The sequence below is a fragment of the Aquarana catesbeiana genome, linkage group LG13 (genome assembly GCF_042186555.1).
Source record: "Aquarana catesbeiana isolate 2022-GZ linkage group LG13, ASM4218655v1, whole genome shotgun sequence".
Classification (NCBI taxonomy): Eukaryota; Metazoa; Chordata; class Amphibia; order Anura; family Ranidae; genus Aquarana; species Aquarana catesbeiana.
Genome location: NC_133336.1, coordinates 184,097,500 through 184,125,239, shown reverse-complemented (window position 1 = coordinate 184,125,239; position 27,740 = coordinate 184,097,500). Strand labels below are relative to the sequence as shown.

At 41.7% G+C, this 27,740-nt stretch overlaps 1 protein-coding gene across 1 annotated transcript in view; it reads left to right on the top strand.

The window, feature by feature from the left end:
• Positions 1–19,318, top strand: part of PRPF3 (pre-mRNA processing factor 3) — a 64,527-nt gene extending 45,209 nt beyond the window's left edge. The window contains exons 12-16 of the mRNA XM_073609940.1: positions 4,613–4,726; positions 8,540–8,658; positions 10,935–11,018; positions 14,818–14,879; positions 16,591–19,318. Coding sequence (XP_073466041.1) covers positions 4,613–4,726; positions 8,540–8,658; positions 10,935–11,018; positions 14,818–14,879; positions 16,591–16,737 — 526 coding nt within the window. The 3' untranslated portion in view covers positions 16,738–19,318. The remainder of the gene's footprint in view (positions 1–4,612; positions 4,727–8,539; positions 8,659–10,934; positions 11,019–14,817; positions 14,880–16,590) is intronic.
• The last annotated feature ends 8,422 nt before the right edge of the window (positions 19,319–27,740 follow it).

The window sequence follows — 27,740 nt, the reverse complement described above, 5'->3', positions numbered from 1 at the left end:
GGCTCTGCCATAAGAGAAGTGTCTATGCTCTTCTCTTTCACTGGGGCAGCAGAGAGATCAATTTGCCGGGGTCATATATATGTAGACACACACACATGCATGTGTGTTTGAGCTTTAGGGTGCACACCCTAATGAAATTGGCTGCGCACACCTATGGTTAAGACAGGCCCTCTTAGTGATCAATTAGTGTCCTTGTCTTACAACACAGGTCTCTGATTAATCTTTAAGGGTTCTAAGTAGCACCTACAGGCACAATAGGCCATGGTTGTTAGATGTGTGAGATAGGCAACATTGATAACCTACAAGTTTAACATGTTTTCTGATTCCATCTTTAAGAGCCCACTCCACCTAGGTCCTGCATCCGAAGCAGAGAAGGCAGGGACATCGGTGGAGTAGACCTGCAGATCAGCCGCATGATCCAGCTAAGATACCTTCATCAAGCATATGGAGTGGAGGTAAAACTCACTGCAGAACCAAGGTCCGCCAAGAGGGTCTTGCAGTGGTCCCACCCTAAGGTAGGCCTGAGGTACTTGATTATCCTCTCAGGTGTGCCGTCCTGGAAGATGACTAGAGAAAATTGACAGTTACTTACCGATAACTGTTTTTCTAGGATATCTTCCAGGACGGCAGGCCTACTTCCCGCCCGTTGGAGGAGGGAAAATGGTAGAACACTAGAAGGTGAGTACCTATGAGGAATGATTTCCCTTGTGAACCAGGTTCAGGAGTTACTTCTCTACAAACTGAGGATCAAGGGGAAGGGTGGGGACTTAAAACAGCTGTCGATTGATTGTGTTTCCTGTAGGGAGGAGCCTCTCATCTCAGGTGTGCCGTCCTGGAAGATATCCTAGAAAAACAGTTATCGGTAAGTAACTGTCAATTTTCTGTTTCTTGTTTTAGGGCCAATCAAGCCAACAAATTAATCAATACACTAGATGATCCATAGCCACTACACATTACACATTGTAATCTGTAATGTCACAGCATGTTCCCTTAATTGGAACTATGTAGCATTTAGAGGGGTTGAGAGAAACCACGTTACACTGGTGTGGGTGTTTATATCCGTTAGCATTTATGGTAGTGCTTAAAAAGTTGTAGCTGGGATTGGACTTTATTTTTTAACTCACTTAAAGTCCATGTAAAACTTGTCCATGTTAGTCTAAGATGTCCATGGTGACAATGCTGCTGTTCAATTTCACTGTAAAATGAAGAGCGTCACCCTGTTCCTGGGAGTGAGGCAGTTCCATCTTAACAAAGCTGCTGCCATACTAGTAGAGTATGCACCAGTCTTTAAGGACCCAAATGATGAGCTTGTGGAAGCCCTCCCTAGAGCTCTGTTCTTGCTAGCATTACCTGCTCTTCAGAACACATAGAGAAAAACGTCTGCACTTTTTAAACGTTTGTAAAAGACTGCTGGTGGTTTTCCATCTCATCTCTAAGTTTAACATTTGTGGACACTTGGGGCAGCTTGCATCTCAGACATGTGGCCAGAGGAGGTGGTACTCCTGGAACTTCATGCCCACTCCTTGATTTCTCATGTGTAAACTTCCTGTGTCACCGCACAGATTAGCAGATCTCCGTCTGGACCAAGGGGTGATTGCCTCAGTTCCACAAAGGTTTCAGTGATTTTACTTCCAAACTGTTCTGTTCCCAAAGCCATAGGGGCAGCTGTCTCATATTGGATCTCAAAGCTCCAAATGCCTTCATTTGAGCTTAGAAATTCTGCATGGGATCCACCAAGTCTGTCATTGCCTCCCTTCACCAGGCAGACTTTCTGGCTTCTGTGGACATCAAGAGCACATACCTACCTACATATACACATTTTCTTGTCTGCACTTCGGGTGGTTGCCAAGGGCCCAGCATTAGCCCCACTGCATTCTCATGGCCTCCCCATTGAAGAATACTTAGACATACATCGGTTGTATTTAGGGCTGCAACTAACAATTATTTTCATAATCGATTAGTTGGCTGATTATTGTTTTGATTAATCTGTTAATAACATCAAAAACAAAGTGTGGTGTATAATTTAGTTAATATGTAAAGTTTTTTTTTTTAAAAAAAGGCAATTTATTCTTAAATATCTCTATGCAGTGGTAAATATAAATAACCAACTATATGGTTAGGGAGCAAAATCTCTAATTGACTCTGAGAATAACAGACAGAAGAGATATACTGTATATACTATTAAAGAGTAAATCTGGTAAATATCAGACTCAGAGATCAAATTTTTGTATTACAAAAAAACAAACCAGGTCTTCCTTCAAAAAAAAAAAAAAAAAATGTAATTTTAAGAACGTTCGTTTTTGATTTTCTAATCGTTAGTGAGGTCAAATTGACGATCATTTTTTTTAACCACAGTGACGGGAAAATTTGGAAATAATAGAAAACTTCTTGGTCAAAGGAATTTTCAGACAGTGTATGTGGTTTTCGTTCAGAGATTACATTAATTTTAAACAGAAATGTTAAAAGCAAGTAAAAATTTCAAACAACATTCTTTCATTCAGTGAATGTATAAAGATTTTTCGTATGAATATTCTTGTCTGAAAATTGATCAGTGTGGCCAGCATAAGGCTCGGTACACAACTATGCAGTTTGCTTGTGATCTGTTTCTGCAGAGCTTTTTGATTTTTGCACACGTGATTTTGCTGCAATTTGCGTTTTTGCATTTTTTTTTTGGCCAATATGTTGTTGGGCAGATTAAAAAACACAAATTGCTGCAAAAACGCATTACATGCTTTTCTGCAGCTTCTCCATTGAAGTATATTGAACCAAAAAAAGTCCCTGACCCTTTCCAAACACACAGTGGCTGAAAAAAGCATAGATGTGAACGTGTCCCATAGGAAACCATGTAAATGAACTGTAGTGCCTTTCTGCAAAAAGCACCAAAAAACACACATAGATGTGAACCAGGTCTACGACGTTTAGTAAAATAATGAGGTTAAAAAAAATAAAATTAGCCCTTTATAGTGCAAAAAAAGCAGCTAATCGCTACTGTAAGGGGTTCAATTTTTACTGTAGAACTGTTAAAGTAATATTTATAGTAGCGATTATTTGCTCTTTTTGTACTATAAAGGGCTCATTTTAGTTTTTTTTAACCCCATTATGTTACTGGCCGATTAATCGATTATGAAAATAATCGATTACTATTTTCATAATCAATTAGTTGCCGAATAATCAATTAGTTGTTTCAGCCATAGTTGTATCGGCCTGGGCTCTATTGGACAAACGTGGCTTTGATGGTCCAGACTTTACAGTGGTTCGGATGGATCCTAAACCTTCATAAATTGTTGCAGGAACTGACTTATCTGCAATATCTTCTAGACCAGGGATATGCAATTAGCGGACCTCCAGCTGTTGCAGAACTACAAGTCCCATGAGGCATAGCAACAAAAAAACAGGAAATCGCCCCGGGACTTTAAATGAGGTGAATGCGGTTAGCCAACAATTGACAGAGTAAATGCGGTCTCAAAATTGATTAAAATTGACATGCAAACATAAACATGAATCATAGCCAAGCCACTGAAATGATACATACAGGAAAAAAATGTAATTACATGTATTATGGTATAGAATGTAAATTGCAAAGTACACAGGCATGAAAAGTAGCTCAACACGCTTCACAAGACCGTGCTCGTTTCATCAGATGTATATGCGTGTGTAGTACATCTGTTGGGGGTATAATGAACCAAATAAGTATCAGCACAGACATGGTATCCTGACAATTAGTCAAAAGGGTTCAAAACGCATGGCCCTATACTTACCAGAGGCTGGATCAGACTACTCATTGCTTGATACACAGAGGCGGCAGTAATGAGCGTCCGGCTCGGGAGCTGAGGAGGCAGAAGAAAAATCAACCCAACAGAGCACAAATGGGGGGCAGACATGGCCAGGATGGGGGGAATGTGTCACCGATGATCTCCCAGTATCCATCAACAATGTCAACTGAAATATGAATGCATATGTATCAATAGATGCTATCATAATAGCATAGAAGTATGACAGCATCTATTGATACATATGCATTTATGTTTCAGTTGACCTTATTAATGGTTACTGGGCGATCTTTGGTGACACATTCCCCCATCCCGGCCATGTCTGTGCGATTCATAGGGTGAACCAGGGCTGAGGGACATAGGTCCCACCCCTTTTTATGTTTATGATCATGGCTCTCCATTTTACTTGACTACTTCATACAATGCTGAGGTATGATGGTATGATTTTTTTTTTTTTTTTTTTTTTTTGCGTAATGTTAAAGTGAAGGTGAAGGACTTCCTGTGCTCACAATGGAGAAGACCAAAAACGTCTTTTAGTTGCTGTAACAGAAAATACACAGCCCTGTACCTTATTGAACCCACACTTATGTCCCATCTAATTAAACTGTACAAAGTTCAGCTGGGCTTTAATACATTAATTTGTTGCCCTTAATTTCTTGGAACTAATTCCCAGAGCTGAAAAGGCCTCAGAGGGTTTTGTTTTGCCAATAAACTGATGGCACCTGAAGTTTTGTTCTGGTCTACTGCTCTAATGGATAGGTCCTATATTAGGTGATATTCCTTCGAGGACTAGAGCTTTGCATTCTGAACATTTCCAATCATTCTTGCACTCTCTTTTACAGGGCACACGAAGAAGCCAATGCAGCCAGAAAACTAACAGCAGCACAGAGGAAAGAAAAGAAAATAAAAAAATTAAAAGAAGATATAACACAAGGAGTCCATGTCTCCGTATATAGGTAGGTTGCACCGATTTATGCTTGGAAAACGTTTCTGTAAATGATTAGACTGTTCCAGTATAAAAACCTGGAGGTATTTGTTAATCAACAAGAAAAAAAATTAAAAACAATATTTGGGAATTCATTTTCTACCCTCCAATTTTTTTTTTTTTTTTTTTTTTTTTTTTTACTTTGCATCCTTTTTGTTAAATCAAAATTGATCATCCACATTCAAAATGGGATTTTAAATTTGAAGCAGGAATGGGAATAATTTCTCCTGCTTTATAGATTAATTTAAAAAATGAGTGACCTGTGAACAGGCAGGCTTTTTATTACAGAAGAGATATACTACGTATCTTCTGCAGCAACAGAGTCTTACCTGCCTGTTTGCTATATTATGGGTAGTGTACACTGTTGGGCATGTGCCACCGGGTGTACTATTTTGGCATATGCCAGAATGAATTCCAGTGTATACCCGGGAGTTGGGTCATCCCAGCACAGCCAGTTAATATGGACAATGATTCTGGTCAAGATTCTGACTGAAGATGCTGCCACCAGCGAAGGAGCTTGCAGATGTCACATCGTTGTAGGGGGGGAGAGTTAAGTTCCACTTTATTATATGTTCTTGGTCTGAGACACTTGAACCTTTAGAAGCCTGGGCAGTCCTATCTGATGCTATAAACAGAATAAATATTTAGGAAGGGGCTTCCTTCCTTGAAAACTGCACCTAAAATGATCAGTAGATCCAGATTCAGACATTTAAATTTGATGACATTTTGAGATTTGTCCATGTAAATGTTGAATTTGGCCCACACCTTATCGGTTTGTTAAATAAAAACCTGTAAGACAAAGGCATAATGAGCTAGTATGCATACTAGCTCATTATGAAATACTTACCTTAGAATGAAGCCTTCCAGCGGCGCCTGCACACCACTGAGACGGCTGACATTTTCCCTGGAGTTTCTTCTGGGTTCGCAGGCTCTGGCGCTGTGAGTGGCTGGAGCCGCGATGACATCACTCCTGCGCGTTCGCTCGGGAGCCACCGTTCACGGCACAGGTCTCGGAAGGAACAGCACCCGTGGCCGTCCCTTCAGAACACATGCGCCAGTGATGTCACTGGCTGCATGTAATGTAAATATCTCATAAATGGTACATGTTTAGGAGATATTTACACTACCAATAGGTAAGCCTTATTATAGGCTCACCGTATTTTCCAGCATATAAGACGACCTTTTACACTTAAAAAAAATAACGGCCAAAAGCAGGTTCATCTTATACGCCAGGTATAAAATGCAGCCTGCTGTATGTCAGCCCTCTTGCCTTTTGAGGCATTTCCCATTCATTTCAATGGAGAGGGGGTGCTTTTTTTTGCGCTCCAAAGATGCTTTCAGGAGTTTTTTCCCTGCCCCACCAGCACACCGCCCCAATCTGAAAGCACTTATTGATTTTATTGGAAATTGGTTTTCGGAAACTTTTCAGGTGCTTTTATTTAGAAAATCTGTCTTCTCCACAGTGACTAATGTGTTGCAGAAATCTGCGCAGGATTATAGGTGGAGTTGGGCTGGAGGAACAAGGGTCCAGACCTGAATATTTTCACCAACTGACTTCAGCAAACTACAGTGCACCCAGAAAGCATTCACAGCGCTTCACTTTTTCCACATTTTGTTATGTTACAGCCTTATTCCAAAATGGATTAAATTCATTATTCTCCTCAAAAATCGACAAACAATACCCCATAATGACAACATGAAAAGTTTCTTTGAAATCTTTGCAAATTTTTTACAAATTTAAAAACTAAAAAATCCCATATACATAAGTATCACAACCTTTGCCATGACACTCAAAATTGAGCTCAGGTACATTCTGTTTCCTCTGATCATCCTTGAGATGTTTCTACAACTTGATTGGAGTCCACCTGTGGTAAATTCAGTTGATTGGACATGATGTGGAAAGGCACACACCTGTCTATATAAGATCCCACCGTTAATAGTGCATGTCAGAGCACAAACCAAGCCATGAAGTCCAAGGAATTGTCTGTAGACCTCCGAGACAGGATTGTATGGAGGCACAGATCTGGGGAAGGGTTCAGAAAAATTTCTGCAACATTGAAGGTCCCAATAAGCACAGTGGCCTCCATCATCTGTAAATGGAAGAAGTTTGGAACCACCAGGACTCTTGCTAGGGTGGGCTGCCCGGCCAAACTGAGCGATCAGTGGAAAAGGGCCTTAGTCAGGGAGGTGACCAAGAACCCAATGGGAACTCAGAGAGCTCCAGCAATTCTCTGTGGAGAGAGGAGAACCTCCTAGAAGAACTATCTCTGCAGCACTCCACCAATCAGGCCTATGGGGTAGAGTGGCCAGACGGAAGCCACTCCTCAGTAAAAGGCACATAACAGCCCATCTGGAGTTTGCTGAAAGGCACCTGAAGGACCTCAGACCATGAGAAACAACATTCTCTGGTCTAATGGAACAATGATTGAACTACTTGGCCTGAATGGCAAGCGTCATATCTGGAGGAAACCAGACACTGCTCATTCCTTGGCCAATACCATCCCAACAGTGAAGCATGCTGGTGGCAGCATCATGCTGTGGGGATGTTTTTTAGTGGCAGGAACTGGGAGACTAGTCAGGATTGAGGGAAAGATGAGTGCAGCAATGTACAGAGACATCCTTGATGAAAACCTGCTCCAGAGCACTCTGCACCCCAGACTGGGGTAAAGGTTCATCTTCCAACAGGACAACGACCCTAAGCACACAGCCAAGATAACAAAGGAGTGGCTAGGGACAACTCTGTGAATGTTCTTGAGTGGCCCAGACTTGAACGTGATTGAACATCTCTGGAGAGATCTGAAAATGGCTGTGCACCAACGCTCCCAATCCAACCTGATGGAGCTTGAGAGGTTCTGCAAAGAAGAATGGGAGAAACTGGCCAAAAAAAGGTGTGCCAAGCTTGTAGCATCATACTCAAAAAAAAAAAAACTTGAGGCTGTAATTAGTGCCAAAGGTGCATGGGATTTTGTACATGGGATTTTTTTTTTTAATAGATTTGCAAAGATTTCAAACCATTTTCTTTCACATTGTCATTAATTTAATCAATTTTGGAATAAGGCTGTAACATAAGAAAATGTGGAAAAAGTAAAAGCACTGTGAGTACTTTCCGGATGTATACACCACTCCCACACCGCCCCTGCCCGTTGGAATGAATTAACACCGCTTCCGAAGCGCCTGAAAAGCGATTCAGAAGTCCCGCATCACAAGCGCTTTTAACCCCTTCTTGGGAGTTAAAGGCCCGCTCCTGCCCGAAAAGCGCCTCGAACAGTGGTAAAGCGCTGTTAAAATGACCGGCGCTTTACCGCTAACGCTAGCAAAGCCCCAGTGTGAAAGTAGCCTAAACGTCGCCTATGGAGGTTTTTGAGTGCCGAAGTTTGTCGCCATTCCACGAGTGGGTGCAATTTTGAAGCATGACGTGAATGGTATCAATTTAGTCGGCGTAACATTATCTTTCATAATATAGAAAAAAAATTGGGCTAACTTTACTGTTTTTTTTTTAATTAAAAAAAGTGTATTTTCCCAAAAAAATTGCGTTTGTTAGACCGCTGCGCAGATACGGTGTGACAGAGTATTGCAACGACTGCCATTTTATTCTCTTGGGTGTCTGAAAAAAATGCGTGTTTTGGGGGTTCTAAGTAATTTTCTAGCAAAAAAAAAAATGTTTTTAACTTGTAAACAAGTGTGATGAATAATAGGCTTGGTCCATAAGTGGTTAATAATCTAAGAATTGGGTTTACAGTGTGTAACTTTTTTAATGTAGCGCTTGTATGTCTTTCTTTTCCAGAATCCGCAATTTAAGCAATCTTGCCAAAAAATTCAAGATTGAAGCCAATGCCAATCAGCTATACCTGACAGGAGTAGTAGTGTTACATAAAGATGTTAATGTTGTTGTAGTAGAAGGAGGTAAGAGAAACCATATTTCTAAAACTCTTAAGCTGCCCATACATTGGCCAATACTGATTCTTCCTGAAATGGCCGAAGTTCAAGCTGTCTGGTACCACCTGGTTCAATAAATGTCAATATTCCAATCAACTTTTTTCGAAGGCTGAAGTGGGAAATTGGAAGCCAAATATTTGGACTTCATTTAAACAGATGTGATTACTGAGAGGGTATTTAGCAGCTTCTGCTGATTTCTAGATACATTAGCAGGCTGGGGGGAATTCCTTTATCCACACTGTTTAACGTGAATTGAGATATTATTGCATGTATGGTTAGGTTCAGCTTACTGAGCTGAATTGTGTGGGGTTAATGGGTTTGGTAAACTTTTCATGGTCAACATCAATTTAGTTAAGCCTGTTTCACTCAATTGTCAGGTTCTATAAGAGCAGTGTGAACAGCAAGCTTAGAGAAATCTGCTCAAAGCTTGCTCAAAAGTCTGTTTCAGATGGGCTTCAGCCTGTATTAGAGCGGTGTGAACAACAAACATTGACAAAGCATTTGCAGAGCTTTCAGCAAGCTTTGTTGAGGCTTTTAAAGTACCATTCAGCTCCAGTTTTTAAATGTTGAACACGCAGACTAATGGAAGTGCTTCTTGCCACTTTAAACAAGTTGCTAGCAGGCTTTCAACAAGCTTCAAGGAGTGCTAAAGCCTGATAGCAGTTGGTTTAAAGTGGCAATAGGCACTTGCGTTGGGTCTGTGTTCAACATTTACAAACTGGAGCTGAACGGTACTTTAAAAGCTTCAACAAAGTTTGCTTAAAACAGAACTCCGGGATTGGCAAGAAACAGTTATTACATTTGTGAAATTCCTTACCATTGAAGAGAAAAGTCTAACTGAAATTTCAGGAAGTCTGCTCTAATTCAAAAAGATACTGCATGTATTCTGCCAAGGAGGAGGTGTTACAGCAGGGATTATATTATATCCTCTCCTCTCTCTACAATACAATGAAACTACACTTCCCATTATGCTGTACACTAGACCTGTACATGTCAAATGTGAACAAGTCCACTTCAACATATATCACACCCCTCATTCTGCAGCCAGCCAGCCACACTGCTCACTAACACACAGCAGGATAAGGTAGGTTACCGCCTTATAAATGCAAAGCCTGTTTGCACTGATATCATCACATGTGATCTCTTCCCCTCTCCCCATGCATAACAGCAGATAAACATATTGCCCTTACATGCTCTATGTAATCATTACCGAACTGTAGACACATGCCCATAATTATATATTTTACCCGCTGTACTCTGCTTTAATTCAGTATTATAAATATTCTTCCTCCTGCTGTAGCTTTGAGATCTTTTTAACAGAAATAGACATTAACAACCGATAATGGTGATATGCCCTCTGAAGAGCGAGTCCAACAACAACCAAGGTGTTCATATAGTGACTCTTCAAATAGAAGATAACCTTCACCGCACCACGCGAGACCGCTCCCCTCAAATTCACACTAATCAAAACGGTATAATAAAACCGCCTTGATGTTGTTGGAGTCGCTCTTCAGAGGGCATATCACCAATATAGGATGTTGTCTATCATCTCCTAAGCGCTACTTTAGCTTATTTTATATATATATATATATATATATATATATTATATATTATATTATATTATATTATATTATATTATATTATATTATATTATATTATATTATATTATATTATATTATATTATATTATATTATATTATATTATATTATATTTATTTTTTTTTTTTTTTTTTTTCTTCTAGAGTTTTGTGTTTGGGTATATATTATAGCAGCAGCTAAATCCAACCACAACTTTTTTCCATAAGCGCCTTGTGCTAAAATTATTGCTCTCACTTTGTAAGTGCTCGGTCTTCACGTTGCTCCTATACACGTTGAAGTCTTTATGAAACAGGCCTTTTAAGAGATACTCTTATATTTTCAGTATGTGCACCTTTTTGAGTTGTTGTAACAATCATTTGAAAGCAGTGGTCATCTGTGCGTGATGAAATGGAATTTGTAGGAACTTGTAGCCGTGCTTAATAACTGCTGATGAGCTCCTCCGTTGGCCTACTACACTGTTAGTATGTTTTACACTGGCTAGTACTGATTCATAAATGTGCACCATGTTGATTAGTGGGGAAGAAGAGTTTGCAACAAATAGGATTGTTCTTCTGTACAGTCTGACTCCTTTGGTATATCATGGATATCGATCACTGTTAAATTCCTACTACGAACCTGTTTTTAATCCTTTTTTTTTTTTCTTAGGACCTAAATCTCAGAAAAAATTCAAACGACTGATGCTCGCTCGAATAAAGTGGGACGAGCAGGCAACAAACACCAAGGCAGATGGTTAGTATGGTGATGTTATTTTTTAAACCCATTCTGCTTTTCCAGTTAAAGCCCATGAAGATATCATCACACTTCTAACAATTGCCTTGATAACATTTATGGACATTTTCCAGCTATATTTCTGTAGAACAGTGGAATGGATTGTATTTTTTTTTTTTTTTTTTTTTTAGCTTACACACAGGGTGTTAAAGCGGAGTTCTGCTTAAAAAAAAAAAAAATAAGTCAGCAGCTACAAATACTGCAGCTGCTGACTTTTAATAATCGGACACTTACCTGCCCAGGGTCCAGCGATGCGGGGGGAACGAAGCCCTGCTCATCTCCCCCTCCTCTCTGCAGCACTGGCATTGTAACTGTGGGCGCCCAGCTGTGGCTTCACAGCCGAGCACCCACTGCGTGAGCCGCACCGCAAGCCGTGACTGGCCGGGCAATCATCTGGGACCTGTGACATGTCCCAGATGATTGCCGAGAGAGAGGGGGCGAGGTGATTTCCCTTCCGTTGCCCCGGGAGGAAGTGGGAGCTGGGACCCTCCGAAAAGAGGGTACCGGCTCCCCCTCCAAAAAAAAATGACATGCTAAATGTGGCATGTCAGGGGGTCACCTCCCTTAAAGCGGAAGTTCCATTTTTGGGTGGAACGCCGCTTTAAGTCTCATGTCAAAGGAGGAACGGATATATTCTTGTCCATTGTTCTTCTGAAGGTAAGAAAACATTAACGTAGCAACTAATTTAATCTGAACTTTCTTTGGCTTAGATCAGTCAAGCAATGGCTGGTTGGTGCAGGTTTCTGCACTTTACCTTTTTGAATATTAACCACTTAAGGACCGCCCCACGTACATGTACTGTGGCAGGGCGGCCCTTAAAGTGACACTAAAGGTTCGATTTTTATTTTTTAAAAATAACAAACATGTCATACTTGCCTCCACTGTGCAGCTTGTTTTGCACAGAGTGGCCTCGAATGGCGTTTTCTGGGGTCCCCCGGCGGCTCTCCTAGCTCTCCCCCATCTCTGATAACCTCCTGGGAGAAGCGCTCTCCCGGAGGGTTACCTTGCAGGCGTGCTCCTGAGTCCTGCATTCAGCATCCATAGCCGTCGAGTGCAGGACTCGGCCCCGCACCCCGGCTCCTGCGTCATTGGATTTGATTTGATTGACAGCAGCGTGAGCCAATGGCTGCGCTACTATCAATCTATCCAATGAAGAGCCGAGAAGACCGGGCTGAAATCCAGCACGTTCTCGATGCAGGACTTTCGAGGGCTCAGGTGAGTAATGGGGGGGGGCTGGGGGGCCAGTAAGCATCGGATGTTTTTTCACCTTAATGCATAGGATGCATTAAGGTGAAAAAACGGGAACCTTTACAACCCCTTTAAGTGCAAAATCGCATACCTGGCCACCCGCAATTGTTTACAGGAGAGGAACAGCGGTCTGCCTATGTAAACAAGGCAAACCGCCGCTCTGTGAGGGAGGAACATCAAGATCTTCATGGATCTTGGTGTTCCTCCAGTCACAGCATTCTCCCCCAGAGTTAGAAAGCACTCACTATAGGAGCACATTTAACCCTTTGATCGCTCCTAAAGTTAACCCCTTACCTGCCAGTGTCATTTATACAGTGACAGTGGTTTTTTTTAGCACTGGTCACTATATTGGTGTCACTGGTCTCCACAAAGTGTCAGATTTGTCCGCTGCAATGTCGCAGTTCCGCTAAAAATAGCTGATCGCCACCATTACTAGTAAAAACAATTAAAAAAATCAAGTCCATAAATCTATCCCATAGTTTGTAGACGCTATAACTTTTGCGCAAACCAATCAATATACACTTATATGTAGCGGAATACATATTGGCTTATACTGACGTGTGTATATGTATATGTATGTGTGTGTGTGTGTATATATATATATATATATATTATAGCAGAAAGTAAAAAATATTGGTGTTTTTTCAAAGTTGTCAGACTTTTTTTTGTTTATAGCACAAAAAAATAAAAACTGCAGAGGTAATCAAATACCACCAAAATAAAGCTCTATTTGTGGGGGGGAAAAGGACATCAATTTTATTTGGGTCCAGCGTCGCACGACCGCGTAATTGTCAGTTAAAGCAACGCAGTGCCATATCGCAAAAAATGCCCTGGTCATGAAGGGGGTAAATCCTTCCGGAGCGGAAGTGGTTAATCCAAGGCAAATCTTGGCAAGATCTGTAATTGTATGTACAGCAACAAGCTTTAAAGGATAAGTTCACCTTTGGAACATGTTACATGTTTCACCCAACCCCTCCCTAACAGTGGGCAGGGGGATCTTCTCCCCGCACCCACTATCACTATTTGAAAATCGTGCAGCCATTTGTTCTTAGTGTTCTGTGAATGAACTAATTACAAGTTGATCCAAGGAACATCCGATTGCCTCTCAGGTGATTGGGGAGGAATTTTTTTCCCCTGCTGTAGCAAATTGGATCATGCTTTGCTGTGATTTTTCGCCTTCCTCCAACAACTGTGGGTATAGGCTTGTGTAAATGGGATTGTGTTTGTTTTTTTGTTTTTTTTTTTTGGTTGAACTAGATGGACTTGTCTTTTTTTCAACCTGATTAACTAGTCCCGTTGTGTACGGCGGCCGATGGGTTGTAGTTTGAAATTAACTGTGAGGGCGCTGATGAATGCTATTGTCGTCCATTGATTCTTCGTGCAATTCTGTAACTTCCTGCCTGTATCAGGGGTATGGGCAAACAGTTTTACAGGCTCCACTTTTTTTTTTTACTTTTAGTTGTGCATTTATTTTATTTTTATAAAAGGTTAACTTTTCATTTAAGATTTGCTGGAAATATCCCTACTAACTTAGAGGGGCTCCAGTCTCGGCAAAAACAATAAATAAGTCAGCCGCTATAAATACTGTAGCTGCTGACTTTTAAAATAAAGGCACTTGTCTAGGGATCCAGCGATTTCAGCACCCCAAGATGATTCTTCAATTGGTTTCGGGTGCAGGCGACGCCGTCTTGACTAAGGGTAACCAGCAGTGAAGCCTTCAGGCTTCACAGCCGGTTTCTACTGCACAAATGCGTGAGTCACATTGCGATTTAATTGGACCCACCATCTTCTGGGACCTGTGTGTGTCCCAGAAGGCAGCGGGGAGGAAGGAGGAGGGGCCGCACATACTCTGAGATCGCCGCAGCGATCTTACCTGGAAGTGGGAGCAGGTGCATGTCAAAACCAGGTACCCACCAAAAAGTGGCAAATGTGGAAGGGGGGGGAGGGTGCGAACTAGCATTGCTTTCCTTTTTGGGTGGAGCTCCGCTTTAGGCTCCATTCACACTAGCGCGTTTTTTGATGCATTTTGCATTTTGCAGAAATGCACGGGAATTTTTTAACATGGGTTCCTATGGAACATGTTCACATCAATGCCTTTTTGTTTCTCTGCATTTTTGGAAAGGGTCAGGGACTTTTTTTCATGCAAAATGCAGCGTTTTGCATGTAATAGAATTCAATGGACAAGCATCAAAAACGCAAGTGCAGAGTTTTTGCAGCGTTTCTGATGCGTTTTTGCCGTTTTTTTTTTTTTTGTTTGTTTTTTTTTTTTTTTTTAATTTTTTTTTTTTTTTTTAGACTGTAAAAAAAAAACTGTAAAAAAAAAAAAAAAAAACGCAAATCGCGGCAAAAACGCCGCAAAAACGCTGCTCAAAAACGTGGCAAGCATGAAAAAAAAACCTCCAAAAACGCCCAAAAGCAACATGCATAGGTGTGAATCGAGCCTAAATCTGCTTGACATATAAAAGGGTAGGTTATTGGTGCCCTCTAAAATTAAACTTTTTCTTCTTGACAGATAATGATGATTCAGATGAAGAAACGGTAAAGAAATCCAACAAGTGCTCTTTAGTTTGGGAGGTGAGTAAACACTCTTAGTACCTGTCCGTAGAAGGCCTCTCTGCACCAAGTAATCCTTATGAGAGTTTAATGTTAAAATAATGTGATCTGGTGTCAGGGTCTCAAGTTTTTTAAGCTGTAGTCTCTATTTTGTATGGCGCTTGTATTTTTCAACACTGCACACAGAACATTGAACTATATTACATCAGTCCCTGTCTATTCTAGTGGAGGAACTCTTGAAATAATAATCAGGGCTCAGGGAACCTCTGCTAAAAATGATTAGAACTTCAGCTCAGATTATGTTGGTCGCACCAGATTAGCAGTCAGTGAGAAAAGAACTAGAGTGCACTGATGGTCAGTGATAAAAATGCCCATAACAATGGTGGTTGTTATTTTCCCCCTTTACATTGGGGGAGAGTGAGAAGCATGTAAGGGGAAGAAATTCCCCTTACAGGCAATGAACATTGTCAGTGGTGTCAGTTAATTAAATGAGAAATGAGGAAAAGCTCCAATGGCCTCCTTTCCGAAGGTGTGTACAGATTACATGCAGGTAGTGTTGTTGTGTTGCAGTTGGAAAAGGGTGTAAGCTCAGGCTGTCAATCATCTGCAGATCCCTCCTGTGTCACCTTTTTTCTCTTGGTGTCGTAAAAACTTTTCAGAAGTGACTCATGCAGATAGCAGAGGAAGGAAGCAGCAGACAGAAACACTTGGTGATCTTAATTGTCCAAGCTGGTCCAAACAAACTATTTGCATTACTAACTCCTGCATTAGCGCAAAGCACTGTATGTAACTTCAGCTACCTACAATACACAGACTTCCCGTCTCGCACCCGTAACAAAACAGAGTGACTGAGCGGCGCACAGCCATTCATAGGCAGCTTTGTAATCCTGTGAATGAAAACAAAGCTTCCTCTGATTCAGAGTCTGAAAGTGCAATGTCATCAGCCCACCCCTTTCTCTCAGCCAATCGGAGGAAACTTTGTGTCATTCAAAGATTACAAAGCTGCCTATGAATGGCTGAGCGCTGCTCAGCCATACTCTATTTTTTCCTGGGGTGAGACAGGAAGTCTCTGTTTCACAAAACGAACCCAGCACTGTGTACTGTATGGAGCTAAAGTTACCAGCTTTACATACAGTGCTTAGAGACACTGCAGCACTTAGTGAAGCAAATCATTAGTTTTGCACCAGCTTGGTCCAAACAAACTTTTTAAAGTGACAGGTAACATAGACATCCACTTTAAATGTATTCCTAAGTACCCAAATTCCAACTCATATCCGCCTCTTGCCATCCTTGTACAACAGGGCTGGAGTGTGAGAGTAAGAAACAGCATAAAGAGCCAATCCGTTCATTTGCTGACAAACATGCAGTTGGAAGGAGAGAGCAGAGTGACACTGTCCAATCACCGGCTGTGGTCAGGTGTAAGATGATCTGGGCTCGGAGGAAGTGGGTTAAATTAAGCTGGCCATCAAAGATCATCTAGAGGCAGAAAAAAGTGCTGTTGGGGAAATCTTTGGATTTATGTTGAATATCAAAAGCTGTATATATATATATATAGATAGATAGATAGATAGATAGATAAGATAATATATACAATTATTTTTTTATTATTTTTTTTTTTTTCCTTCATTTTTATCATGTTCTATATTGGCTGTTCATATCCATCACATTTTTTGTCTGGTGTATTGCTTTAAATTCTCTTGCCCATGATAAAATACTACTTCCTGATTTCCAGGGAACAGCCAAAGACCGCAGCTTTGGAGATATCAAATTCAAACAGTGCCCTACAGAGAACATGGCCCGGGAACATTTTAAGAAGCACGGAGCTGAACATTACTGGGACCTGGCACTGAGTCAGTCAGTACTGGAGACCACAGACTGATCTCTCCTGGCTCTGTGTCAGGGATTGATTGACCCACGCTGCACTTCCCGCTACTGAAATGTAACCTCGAACTTTGGACACCTACAGATCCCCTGAACTCCTGAGCTGTGTGTGTTTACAACACCGGACTCCAACCATTGCCCACATCTTCCGAATAACCGCAGGATCGCCTCTTTATAAAAACCCACTGCGGAATGGACGTTAACCCCACAACTGCTTGATTTGTCCGAAATACTCTACATTCTGAGGCTTTTCTAGTGACAAACGTGGTTAATGGATCTCCAAGCAAAGCAACCTACCTGGAAAACGTGTTTTCACCTGGATATTAAAAAAAGGAAAAAAAAAACTCTGCTGTAATTGTTCCTTAGATAACTATAGGAAATGAGCCTCTGTTACCCACAGCAGCCAATCAGATTTTCCTTGTTGGCTTGAAATTGAATGCCAGCTTCAGGCTGGTGTGGGTAAAACAGGTTCTCTTTCCTTTAATTCTTATACATCAGGCCTGTTTGGTATACACAGTCTTCCTATGTAAGAGCAAATGGGTTACTCGAGTCGAGTTAAAATTAAAAGGTCAACTATTGCAAAATGTACCTTTTTTTTTTTTTTTTTTTTTTTTATTTTTTTTTTTTTCTTTCTCTTTCTTTTTTCCTCCTGTGGTGTGATCAATTCATAATCGGCAGTCGCTGGCCTTTCTTTCTGTCTGTCTTTTTCTGTCTTTCTTTTTTTCTTTCTGTCTTTCTTTCTTTCTGTCTTTCTTTCTTTCTGTCTTTCTTTCTTTCTTTCTTTCTGTCTTTCTTTCTTTCTGTCTTTCTTTCTGTCTTTCTTTCTGTCTTTCTTTCTTTCGTTCTGTCTTTCTTTCGTTCTGTCTTTCTTTCGTTCTGTCTTTCTTTCGTTCTGTCTTTCTTTCGTTCTGTCTTTCTTTCGTTCTGTCTTTCTTTCGTTCTGTCTTTCGTTCTGTCTTTCTTTCTTTCTTTCTGTCTTTTCCTCCTGTGGTGTGATCCATTCATAATCTGCAGTCGCTGATAGATATAGATATATAGATATAGATAGATATAGATATAGATAGATATAGATAGATATATAGATATATATATATATATATATATATATATATATATATATATATATATATATATATATATATATATATATATATATATATAATTTTTTTTTTTTTTTTTTTTAGTTTATCAGCAAATACTTTTTTCAGCTCTTTCATGCAGTACAAAGACAGTAATAGCCCTGGAGCACGCTATGCTTGGTTTTTTGTTTGTCCTTCTTACCTCCTACTTAATGGCATGTTCTTATTTGAACACTAAGCAGGTAAACCATTTCCCTAAAGCGGTTTGCTGAAACCATGTTTACTTAAAGCAGAACTTCACCCAAAAGGGGAAGTTCTGCTTGTTTGCAGTTCCCTCCGCTGCCTCATTTGACACTTTCTGGGAAGGAGCAGCTACCTGATTTTTGACAGGTACCCACTCCCACTTCCGGTCAGATCGCCGCAGCTAGCGGGGTGGAGGTTTGGCCCCCGGTCCTCCCAGACTCCCCTCGGCGGGACCATTCACAAATGCGTAATGGGAAACCCGGTCTGAATCCGCAAGGCTTCATTGCTGGTTTCCCTTACCCAAGATGCCGGCGCCTGCACCTAAAGCCAATTGAAGAATCGGCTTGGGTGAGGACATCGCTGGATCTCTGGACAGGTAAGTGTCCTTTAAGTCAGCAGCTACAATATTTGTAGCTTTTGGCTTTTAAAAAGAAATTGCAAGTCCTTTTTAACTTCTCTCTCTGTGGTTAGGCTACAGATAGGACCATTTCTGGCATATTCAGCAACAAGCAAGTGAGCCAGCAACCTATTCAACTGAATTTGGATTGCCGGTTCTGTTTATGAGCTCCAAGCCACCCTTTTAAAGTGGACCTTGCACTAGAAGGCAAGATCTGCTTATTACACTCTTCTTATCTAAAATCTCCAAATTGATGCTGTAAAAACAACTGAAAAAAAGATACTTGCCTTACCTCTGCACAGGAGAGGGACAATTTATTAACCTTTTACTTATATTGTAGCATCTTAGGGCTGATTCAGGTAAGCGATCAGACCCGTCCTCCCCACCTCGGAGCTGCTTACTGTCAACCTGTAGAAGTGGATACAGATGCAGCGGCTGCACAGACACAATCACGTGGGCAGGAACAGGTGCACAGACCTGGACGCAGGTCACTGTACGCTTGGAACCATGCACCCGCTCTTGCCCTTAAGTCATATTTTGACATACCTCTGTGTCTGTGCAACCGCCGTGTCTGCATCCACTTCTATGGATTGCCTGCACGCAGCTCTGAGGTGAATTCATATGCAGCAGACGGTGGCTCAGATCGGAGGACGGGTCTGATCGCCTATCTGATCGAGCCCTTATACTTTCACTTCAGCCCCTCCTCCTTCTGCCAGTATTGAGTAGATATCTGTAAAAGCTCTAAAAAGGTCCTAGTTAGAGCTTACACAGGGCTGAGAACTCTCTCCCTATACCATGTAAGGGTATTGGTGCCTGAACAACCAATTAAAGCGGAAGTCCCGCAAAAAAAAAAAAAAAAAGTAATCAGCTACAAATACTGCAGCTGCTGACTTTTAAAATAAGGGCACTTACCTGTCCAGGGCGCCCGCGATGTCAGCACCCAAGGTAAAAATGTCCCCCGGTCCTCGGATGCTGCCGCCGCCATCTTCGGTAAGGGAATCAGGAAATGAAGCCTTGCGGCTTCACTTCCCCATTCCCTACTGCACATGCACGAGTCGCGCTGCGCAGTCCGTATGGTCCCTGCTGTCTCTGGGACCCGTGTGTGTCCCAGCAGACAGCGCGGGGGGGCGGGAAGAGGCGTAGACTTCCGTGGGAGTCTGCCCGGAAGTGGGAGCAATTACCTGTCTTGGACAGGTATCTGCACCCCCCCCCCTGAAAGGTGCCAGATGTGACACCGGAGGGGGGGTTCAGAAAAGCGGAAGTTCAGTTTTTGTGTGGAACTCCGCTTTAACAAGTATCAGAGTGATTCATGTGATCCATTGTACCCTACAAGTACTCTTCTACCCCATTGCCATCTTTTTATCTTTATTCTTAGTATTAAGGAGGAGTATAATTTTCATGAGAAGTAACTTTTTTTTTTTTTTTTTTCTTCTTAATATTGATACAGTTGATTATGAATGAATCGTACTGCAGGAGTGCAAAAATTGATTTGTCCTCTAAATGACCTGGAGGGAATTTCTTAAATATGTGACCTTCTGAGGGTGAAGGACCGAAATTGGGAGACTCTGGAAAAAGCTATTCAAACTTGTGAAAGAACTGTTTTGGCTTCATTTAAAATAGGAACACTTTTTGTTGTGAGCAGAGTTGAGCTTAAAGAGCCTTCATTAAAGCTCAGTTGACCCCACTTAAATTATTGCTGTATAGCAATCAGACTGTGCATGCAGTAATAACCACTTTTTTAAACCTGCTTTTTGCAAGAGTTCTAAAATAACCTTGTGGTGGCAGCGCTAGAAGAGTCAGACTGTGGCTATCACGCACACAAAGCAGCGGCCCAACTCCTCCGGTGGTCCGGCAAGTCTCCAATCAACAACGCTACTCGGGGATTGAGATCGCTGATTAGAGCATTGTTTAAAGAGGGGGACTGCTGGAGAGTCGGGAGCCACGGTCTGACTCTCCTAGTGCTGTCAGCACATAATATTTTAACTCTTGCCACAGCAGATTATTAAAGTGTCTATTTATTACTGCATATGCAGCCTAATTAAGAAGGTTGATTTGGACTTTTATTCAGCAGACTAAACCAAACCTAGGATTTTTTTTTTTTTCTGGAAGAAATATCAGTTTTGAAATGAGGCTTGTTTTATTTTCATTTTTCTTTTATTTTTATTTTTTTATTTGGACAACACAAGCCTTATTTGCCATACTTGAAGTTACCTGTATTGTTTCATAGAAACCTAATTAAACAAAAAAAAAAATCAGCATATGTGTGGCTGGTCTTTGTAACATTTCTTAACTCTGATATGTAGCTGTTTAGTGAAATATGAAATTGTTTCACTACTTATTATTTTTAAATTAAAGCAGTAGAAAACCGCAGTTGTTGAAGAAAATATATTTCCCTGCAGGGCAACGTCATAATTTGCTAGTATGCATCGCATAATGTGCTAGTATACAGTGTAATACACTGTTAGCCGGACTTTTAGTGCACATGTGCCAATAACATCACCAGCTGCATGCCCTCTTAATATCTCCTAAACTGTGTAAGTTTAGGAGATATTCACATTACTTATAGGAAAGCCTTAATATAGACTTAGCTGTAGGTACAAGTTGTAGAACTGCGTTTACTACCACTTTAAGGATGATTACTTTTGGGGGGGGGAGTGAATTTTCTAACAATACACCCTCTTCAATTGCTCCCCAACCTCCTGGGCTTAGTTAAACTATCTAATGCAGACCTTAAAGAGGAGCTCCAGGCCCCCCCCAAAAAAAAAATACTGTAGCTGCTGACTTTTAGTATAAGAACACTTACCTGTCCAGGTATCCAGCAATGTCCTCACCCGAGCCGATTCTTCAGTCGGCTTTGGGTGCAAGCACTAGCATCTGAAGTAAGGGAAACAGGAAGTGAAGCCTTGTGGCTTCACAGCCGGTTTCCTACTGCGCATGCGTGAGTTATGCTGCAAGTAAAACAAAGCGCCTCTAATGCCCCGTATACACAATAAGATTTTCTGACAGAAAATGTTTGATAGGAGCTTGTTGTTGGAAATTCCGACCGTGTGTAGGCTCCATTGGACATTTTCCATCGAAATTTCCGGCACACAAAATTTGAGAGCTGGTTCTTAAATTTTCCAACAACAAAATCCGTTGTTGGAAATTCCGATCGTGTGTACACAATTCCGACGCAAAAAGTTCCACACATGCTCGGAATCAAGCAGAAGAGCCGCACTGGCTATTGAACTTAATTTTTCTCGGCTCGTCGTACGTGTTGTACGTCACCGCGTTCTTGACGTTCGGAATTTACGACCAACTTTTTGTGACCGTGTGTATGCAAGGCAAGTTTGAGCCAACATCCGTCGGAAAAAAATCCATGGATTTTGTTGTCGGAAAATCCTATCGTGTGTACAGGGCATATATGTAGGAGTAAAAGCAATTTATTTAAAACCATACAAATGGCAACTCGTGTTAGTAAAAAGGCAAATCTGTGTAATGGGATATCCCGAGGGATGTCATCAGTAAGCCATCGGGTTCCTCCACTCATAGCGCTGCATATCATGGGAATCCTCGCTGGTCACCGCTGATGGAAAGAACAGCCGTACGGTGAATTGTCCCAAAACGAGCCTTGGTGCGCAGACGGCTGGGCAGTGTGGAGCAATGACGTCCCCAGAGTGCGATACGTTTCCGAGCATGTGTGCTGAGATTGTTGGCAGCCGCGCTCCTTTATCAAGCAATACTATCAGGATATGGGGCCAATAATATATTGCACATCAATGGGAGGGGCCCAGATAAGCTTACAAAAAGAATTGATTAAATAGGGGAAAAGCAAATTCTCAATAAGTATATAAAAGCCATGAAAATGAAAATATTTTAAGAGAGGTCTACATGAGTGACAATCTTGCAGCAATGGAAGGTGTATGTGTGTGTGTGTATATGTATATGTGTGTGTATGTATATATATATATATATGTGTGTGTATATATATATATATATATATATATATATATATATATATATATATATATATATATATATATATACACATATATACACATTGCAACGTTGAAAAGAATATATAAACCACTAAAATACACTGCATAGATAAAACAGGAGAGGGGAGAATAGGTACAGAATGACATCTACATTATTTGCCAAAGTGGTATTTAACTAGATTACAAAATGATATTAATAGTAAACATTGTATGAAAACAAAGTATATTCTATAACTGATGTAATCTAAAGGGAGAGAATAGAGCTTTGTTTCTTTCAAAGAAAGGGGGAGAAGTATCAGTATAAAGGGTTATATGAGGAGGAACAAGACCACAAAAGTAGTAATAAAGAAAAATGAAAAAAATATATATAATAAAAAATGAATACAAATAAAGATAGAGGTAAAATAATAAATGAAAAAGTGGGGGGGATAAAGTTAATAAGTGGAAAATAAAAATGAGAATGAGAATGTTGGTCCCATGTTCAGATGGGGGTGTATCAACCAGAGCTTCATACATAAATTCTGTGTACATGGTGTATGTTGTACTGATTATGTTGGCCCCTGTGAGTACATGTAATAGGCCAACCCCAAGATCTGGGTGGCCATACACAGGCAGAATGTACATAAATATTTGTACAACTAGGGAAGATGTGGTTTCTCAACTAAGGAATACTCACTGGTAAGGTGATACCTGAAGAGAGACAAGAATATTATTGATCAAATGGCAAAATAATCTGAGAAATATAAAACATTCTAGATGCTACAGCAAATTAAGAGTGAAGAGCTAAAGAATGGTAGCGATTTCAATTCTCTCATTCAGGCCTCCTGGAGAAAGGGTATCAAGATTATAAATCCAGAAGGTTTCTCTGGCGCTTAATTTTCAATATAGTTCAGCTTTAGGAAGGGTTACGCTGCGCCTTGGGAATGGTTCTGTGTCCCAGTAGACTGCGGGCGAAAGGTGGGGGGGGGGGGGGGGGGCGAAATTCCGTCTCTGTTCACTGCGGCGTTCTGAGCCGGAAGTCGGAGTGGGCACCTGACAAAATCAGGCACCTGCTCCCCCCCTTCAAAAAAAAGTTTCAAACTTGGCAGTGGAGGGGTGAGTGGAGCTCTGCTTTAATATTATAGTTGTGACCTGTGCTTGGTGACGACTCTGTAGATTCTTTGTGCTTTTTTTTTTTTGAGCCCCCTAGGCCATAAAAACAAAACGCTAAAGTATACTAAAAAGGTGCATGAGGGTGTGTCATGGTCCCCTCCCAATGAGGAAGGACCCTCCCCTGACCCTCGGGCATGCCAAGACTCCCGATGAGGGTGAGGCACACTCGGGTCCACCTAGCTAAAAGGCCCGGTGGACTCCTCTTCCTATGGTCAGCTGAAGCCAACCAGTGAGTGAGTAACTAGGTGAGGGGCTCTCCTAAAGAGGTTCCCAAAAAGCAGGGAGGAAGAAACCTTCCGTTTCCCCCAAAATAAGACCTAGCGTGATTGTCGGTGATGGCTGCAATATAAGCCCTACCCCCCAAATAAGCCCTAGTTAAAGTCCTTGTAGGTCTTATTTTCAGGGTAGGGCTTATTTTTGGGGAAACATGGTAGGGCTTATTTGGGGGTATAGGGCTTATATTGCAGCCATCACAGACAATCACACTAGGTCTTATTTTCGGGGAAACAGGGTAAGGACCACACATTCTCTCCTAAGGCTTTAGGATAAGCCTGAAAACCCACACTTTACAATCATTGTGTATAACTCTATAACATAACCATGCCATGTGTGAGCAATATATCATTTAGTGACAACCTTGTGTAATTTTTTTTTTTTTTTTTTTTGTCATTTTTCAACCACTTGTGACAAAAAAATAAAATATTCAATGGGCTCAACATGCCTCTCAGCAATTTCCTTGGGGTGTCTACTTTCCAAAATGGAGTCATTTGGGGGGGGGGGAGGCACCTCAAGAAATGACATAGGCAGTCATAAACTAAAAGCTGTATAAATTCCAGAAAATGTACTCTAGTTTGTAGACGCTATAACTTTTGCGCAAACCAATAAATATACGCTTATTGACATTTTTTTTTACCGAAGACATGTGGCTGAATACATTTTGGCCTAAATGTATGACTAAAATTGAGTTAATTGGATTTTTTTTTTTAACAAAAAGTAGAAAATATTATTTTTCTTCAAAATTTTCGGTCTTTTTTCATTTATAGCGCAAAAAATTAAAACCACAGAGGTGATTAAATACGATCAAAAGAAAGCTCTATTTGTGGGAAAAAAAGGATGCAAATTTCGTTTGGGTACAGCATTGCATGACCGCGCAATTAGCAGTTAAAGCGACGCAGTGCCAAATTGTAAAAAGTGCTCTGGTCAGGAAGGGGGTAAATCCTTCCGGGGCTGAAGTGGTTAAACATGTATTGCAATTCATGTGAACCAAAAATCCCTGTTTGCATGCAAAGTTTAGAAATGTCTCGCAGTGTGCAGAGGATTGATGCACATGATGGGTTATGTATACAGTATGTGTAAAGATATTTGGATTTGAACAAAGACATATTTCTATTTCTGTTCTACAGAGAAGTTAGATTGATAGAAACCACCAAATTGATGTATCTTGTTCTACAGATAATGTATATTTATTATTCTAATTAAAAATAATTTTGACTGTTCGTTAGAATGGGGTTGTGAGAAAAAACTGGGAGTCCTTGTTATTTCACTTGTAAAAAAACACATGACCAGCTCTCCTCCAATCACAGAGCAAGTCTGTGAACTACCATGCCGCTTTCCGCATGTAGCCGCACACCGATCGTTTATCTGTGGATGTTGGAGTTGGACACAGCTGACTGCATCAAAGCTCGGACCTCCGCAGGTAAACACGCGGTGTGCGGCTAAATGTGAATAGTGGTGACCACTGTCAGCCTGTCATTAGTTTAACCACTTGCTGACCGGGCAATAGCCGAAAGACGGCTACAGCGCGGTCGGCTTATTCTGGGTGGGCGTCCGTGGGACGTCCTCCCAGAATGTTGCTCTTGTGCCCCCTGGGGCCCGCTCCCACAAACATCCGTGACCGCCGGGTCCAGAAGACCCGGCGCATCACGGATCGCGATAAAGCGGCCATTTACCACGTGATCGCTCCGTCAAATGACGGAGCGATCACTTGTAAACCGGTGTCATGTCATGACGCCGGTTCCTCCCTCCCCTCTCTGTACCGATCTGTACAGTGCGATGAAGAGGGGGAGAGATCGTTTTTAGCAGCGCTGTGGGCTGGAGCTGTAGCTAAGGGGCAGAGCCACTCGGTGACATCACCGGCCGGTGACCTCACAGGAGGGTGGTGCCACCAGGTGATGTCACCCGGTGGCCCCCACCCCTTAGCTATTTAAGAAATGTCACACAGCACGTGCAGAGCTTTTAGCTTTTGTCATGATTGATGATGGATCTACACCAGGAGACATTGTTTTGTTATTTTTAATAAAGGAATGATCAAAAACTGTGTTTGTGTTTTTATTTCTTTTTGACACTTTTTTGGTGAATGAGTAGGGGTGCAATGTACCCTATACTCATTCACATACGAGAGGGGGGGCAGGATCTGAGGGCACCCTTGTTAAAAGGGGCTTCCAGATTCAGATAAGCTCCCTGTCTGCAGACCCGGGCAGGGTTGTGGGGGGCCCTAGTCCTCATCAACATGGAAAAATGGTGCTTTGGGGCCCCAATGTTGAGGGCATGTGGCCTGCTTTGGTTCAGGAGGGGGCGCTTATTCATCACCCTCCTTTCCTGGGGTCTGCAATCGATTTTGGGGGAGACCTCACGCCATTTTAAAAAAAATTTTGGTGTGGGGCTTCCCCACAAAATCCGTACCAGACCTGAGGGTCTGGTATGGATTTGGAGGTGGACCCCAAGCCGTTTGTATTTTACATTTTGGCAAAGGGTTCCCCTTAAAATTCATATCGGGCCCAAAAGGACCTGGTATGGATTGGGGGAGGACCCCCACGCTGTTTTTTTTCATGATTTATTATTGCCGGCAATGTTTTTTTACATTTAGCTGTCAGCTGATGATTCATCCATTAAGAACGCAGCGGCTGGCTTCCCGGCTTGCTCCTTAAAGTGATACTAAAGTCTTGTTTGTTTTTAGTTAAAAATAACAAACCTGTCTATACTTACCTCCTCTGTACAGTTGGTTTTTGCACAGAGCAGCCCCGATCCTCCTCTTCTCAGGTCCCTCTTCGGCTCTCCTGGCCCCTCCCTCCTGGTGATTGCCTCCACAGCAAGCAGCTTGCTAGGGGGGCAGCCGAGCAGCAGCTCCCTGTGTCCATTCAGACACGGAGCCATGGCCCGGGCCCGCCCCCTTTCTCTCCTCATTGCCTAACTGACTTTGACAGCAGCAGGAGCCAATGGCGCCACGCTGCTGTCTTAGCCAATAAGGAGGGGAGTCCTGGGCAGCCGAGACAATCCTGCAACATCGCTGGATCTAGATGAGGCACAGGTAAGTATTAGGGGGGCTAAGGGGGGCTGCTGCACACGGAAGGCTTTTTACTTTAACTGCTTGCCAACCAGCGCACGAAGATGTACGCCGGCACAATGGCACGGCTGCGCAAATGGGTGTACAGGTACGTCCCATTTAAGATGCGGCTTAGTGGGCGTGCGCACGCCGCGTACTCCGTGAGCGTGCACGTGGATACCGCGGACTCGATGTCCATCGGGGCCCGCATTCGTGACACAGAGCGACAGAATGGGGAGATGAAAAACAAGGCATTTCCCTGTTCTGCCTAGTGACATGACAGGAATTTGCTGCTCCCTGTCATCAAGAGCAGTGATCTCTGTCATGTTGTAGTGAGCCCACCCCCCCCACCCCCACAGTTAGAATCACTCCCTAGGACACACTTAACCCCTTGATCGCCCCCTAGTGTTTAACCCCTTCCCTGCCAGTGTCATTTACACAGTAATCAGTGCATTTTTATAGCACTGATCGCTATATAAATGTCACTGGTCCCAAAATAGTGTCAAAAGTGTCCGATGTGTCCGCTGCAATGTCGCAGTCCTGATAAAAATCGCAGATCGCCACCATTACTAATAAAAAAAAAATAATAAAAATGCCATAAATCTATCCCCTATTTTGTAGACGCTATAACTTTTGCTCAAACCAATCAATGTACGCTTATTGCGATTTTTTTTTTTTACCAAAAATATGTATAAGAATACATATCGGCCTAAACTGAGAAAGAAATTCATTTTTTTATATATTTTTCAGGGATATTTATTATCGCAAAATGTAAAAAGTATTGCTTTTTTTTTTTTCAAAATTGTCGCTCTTTTTTTGTTTATAGCGCAA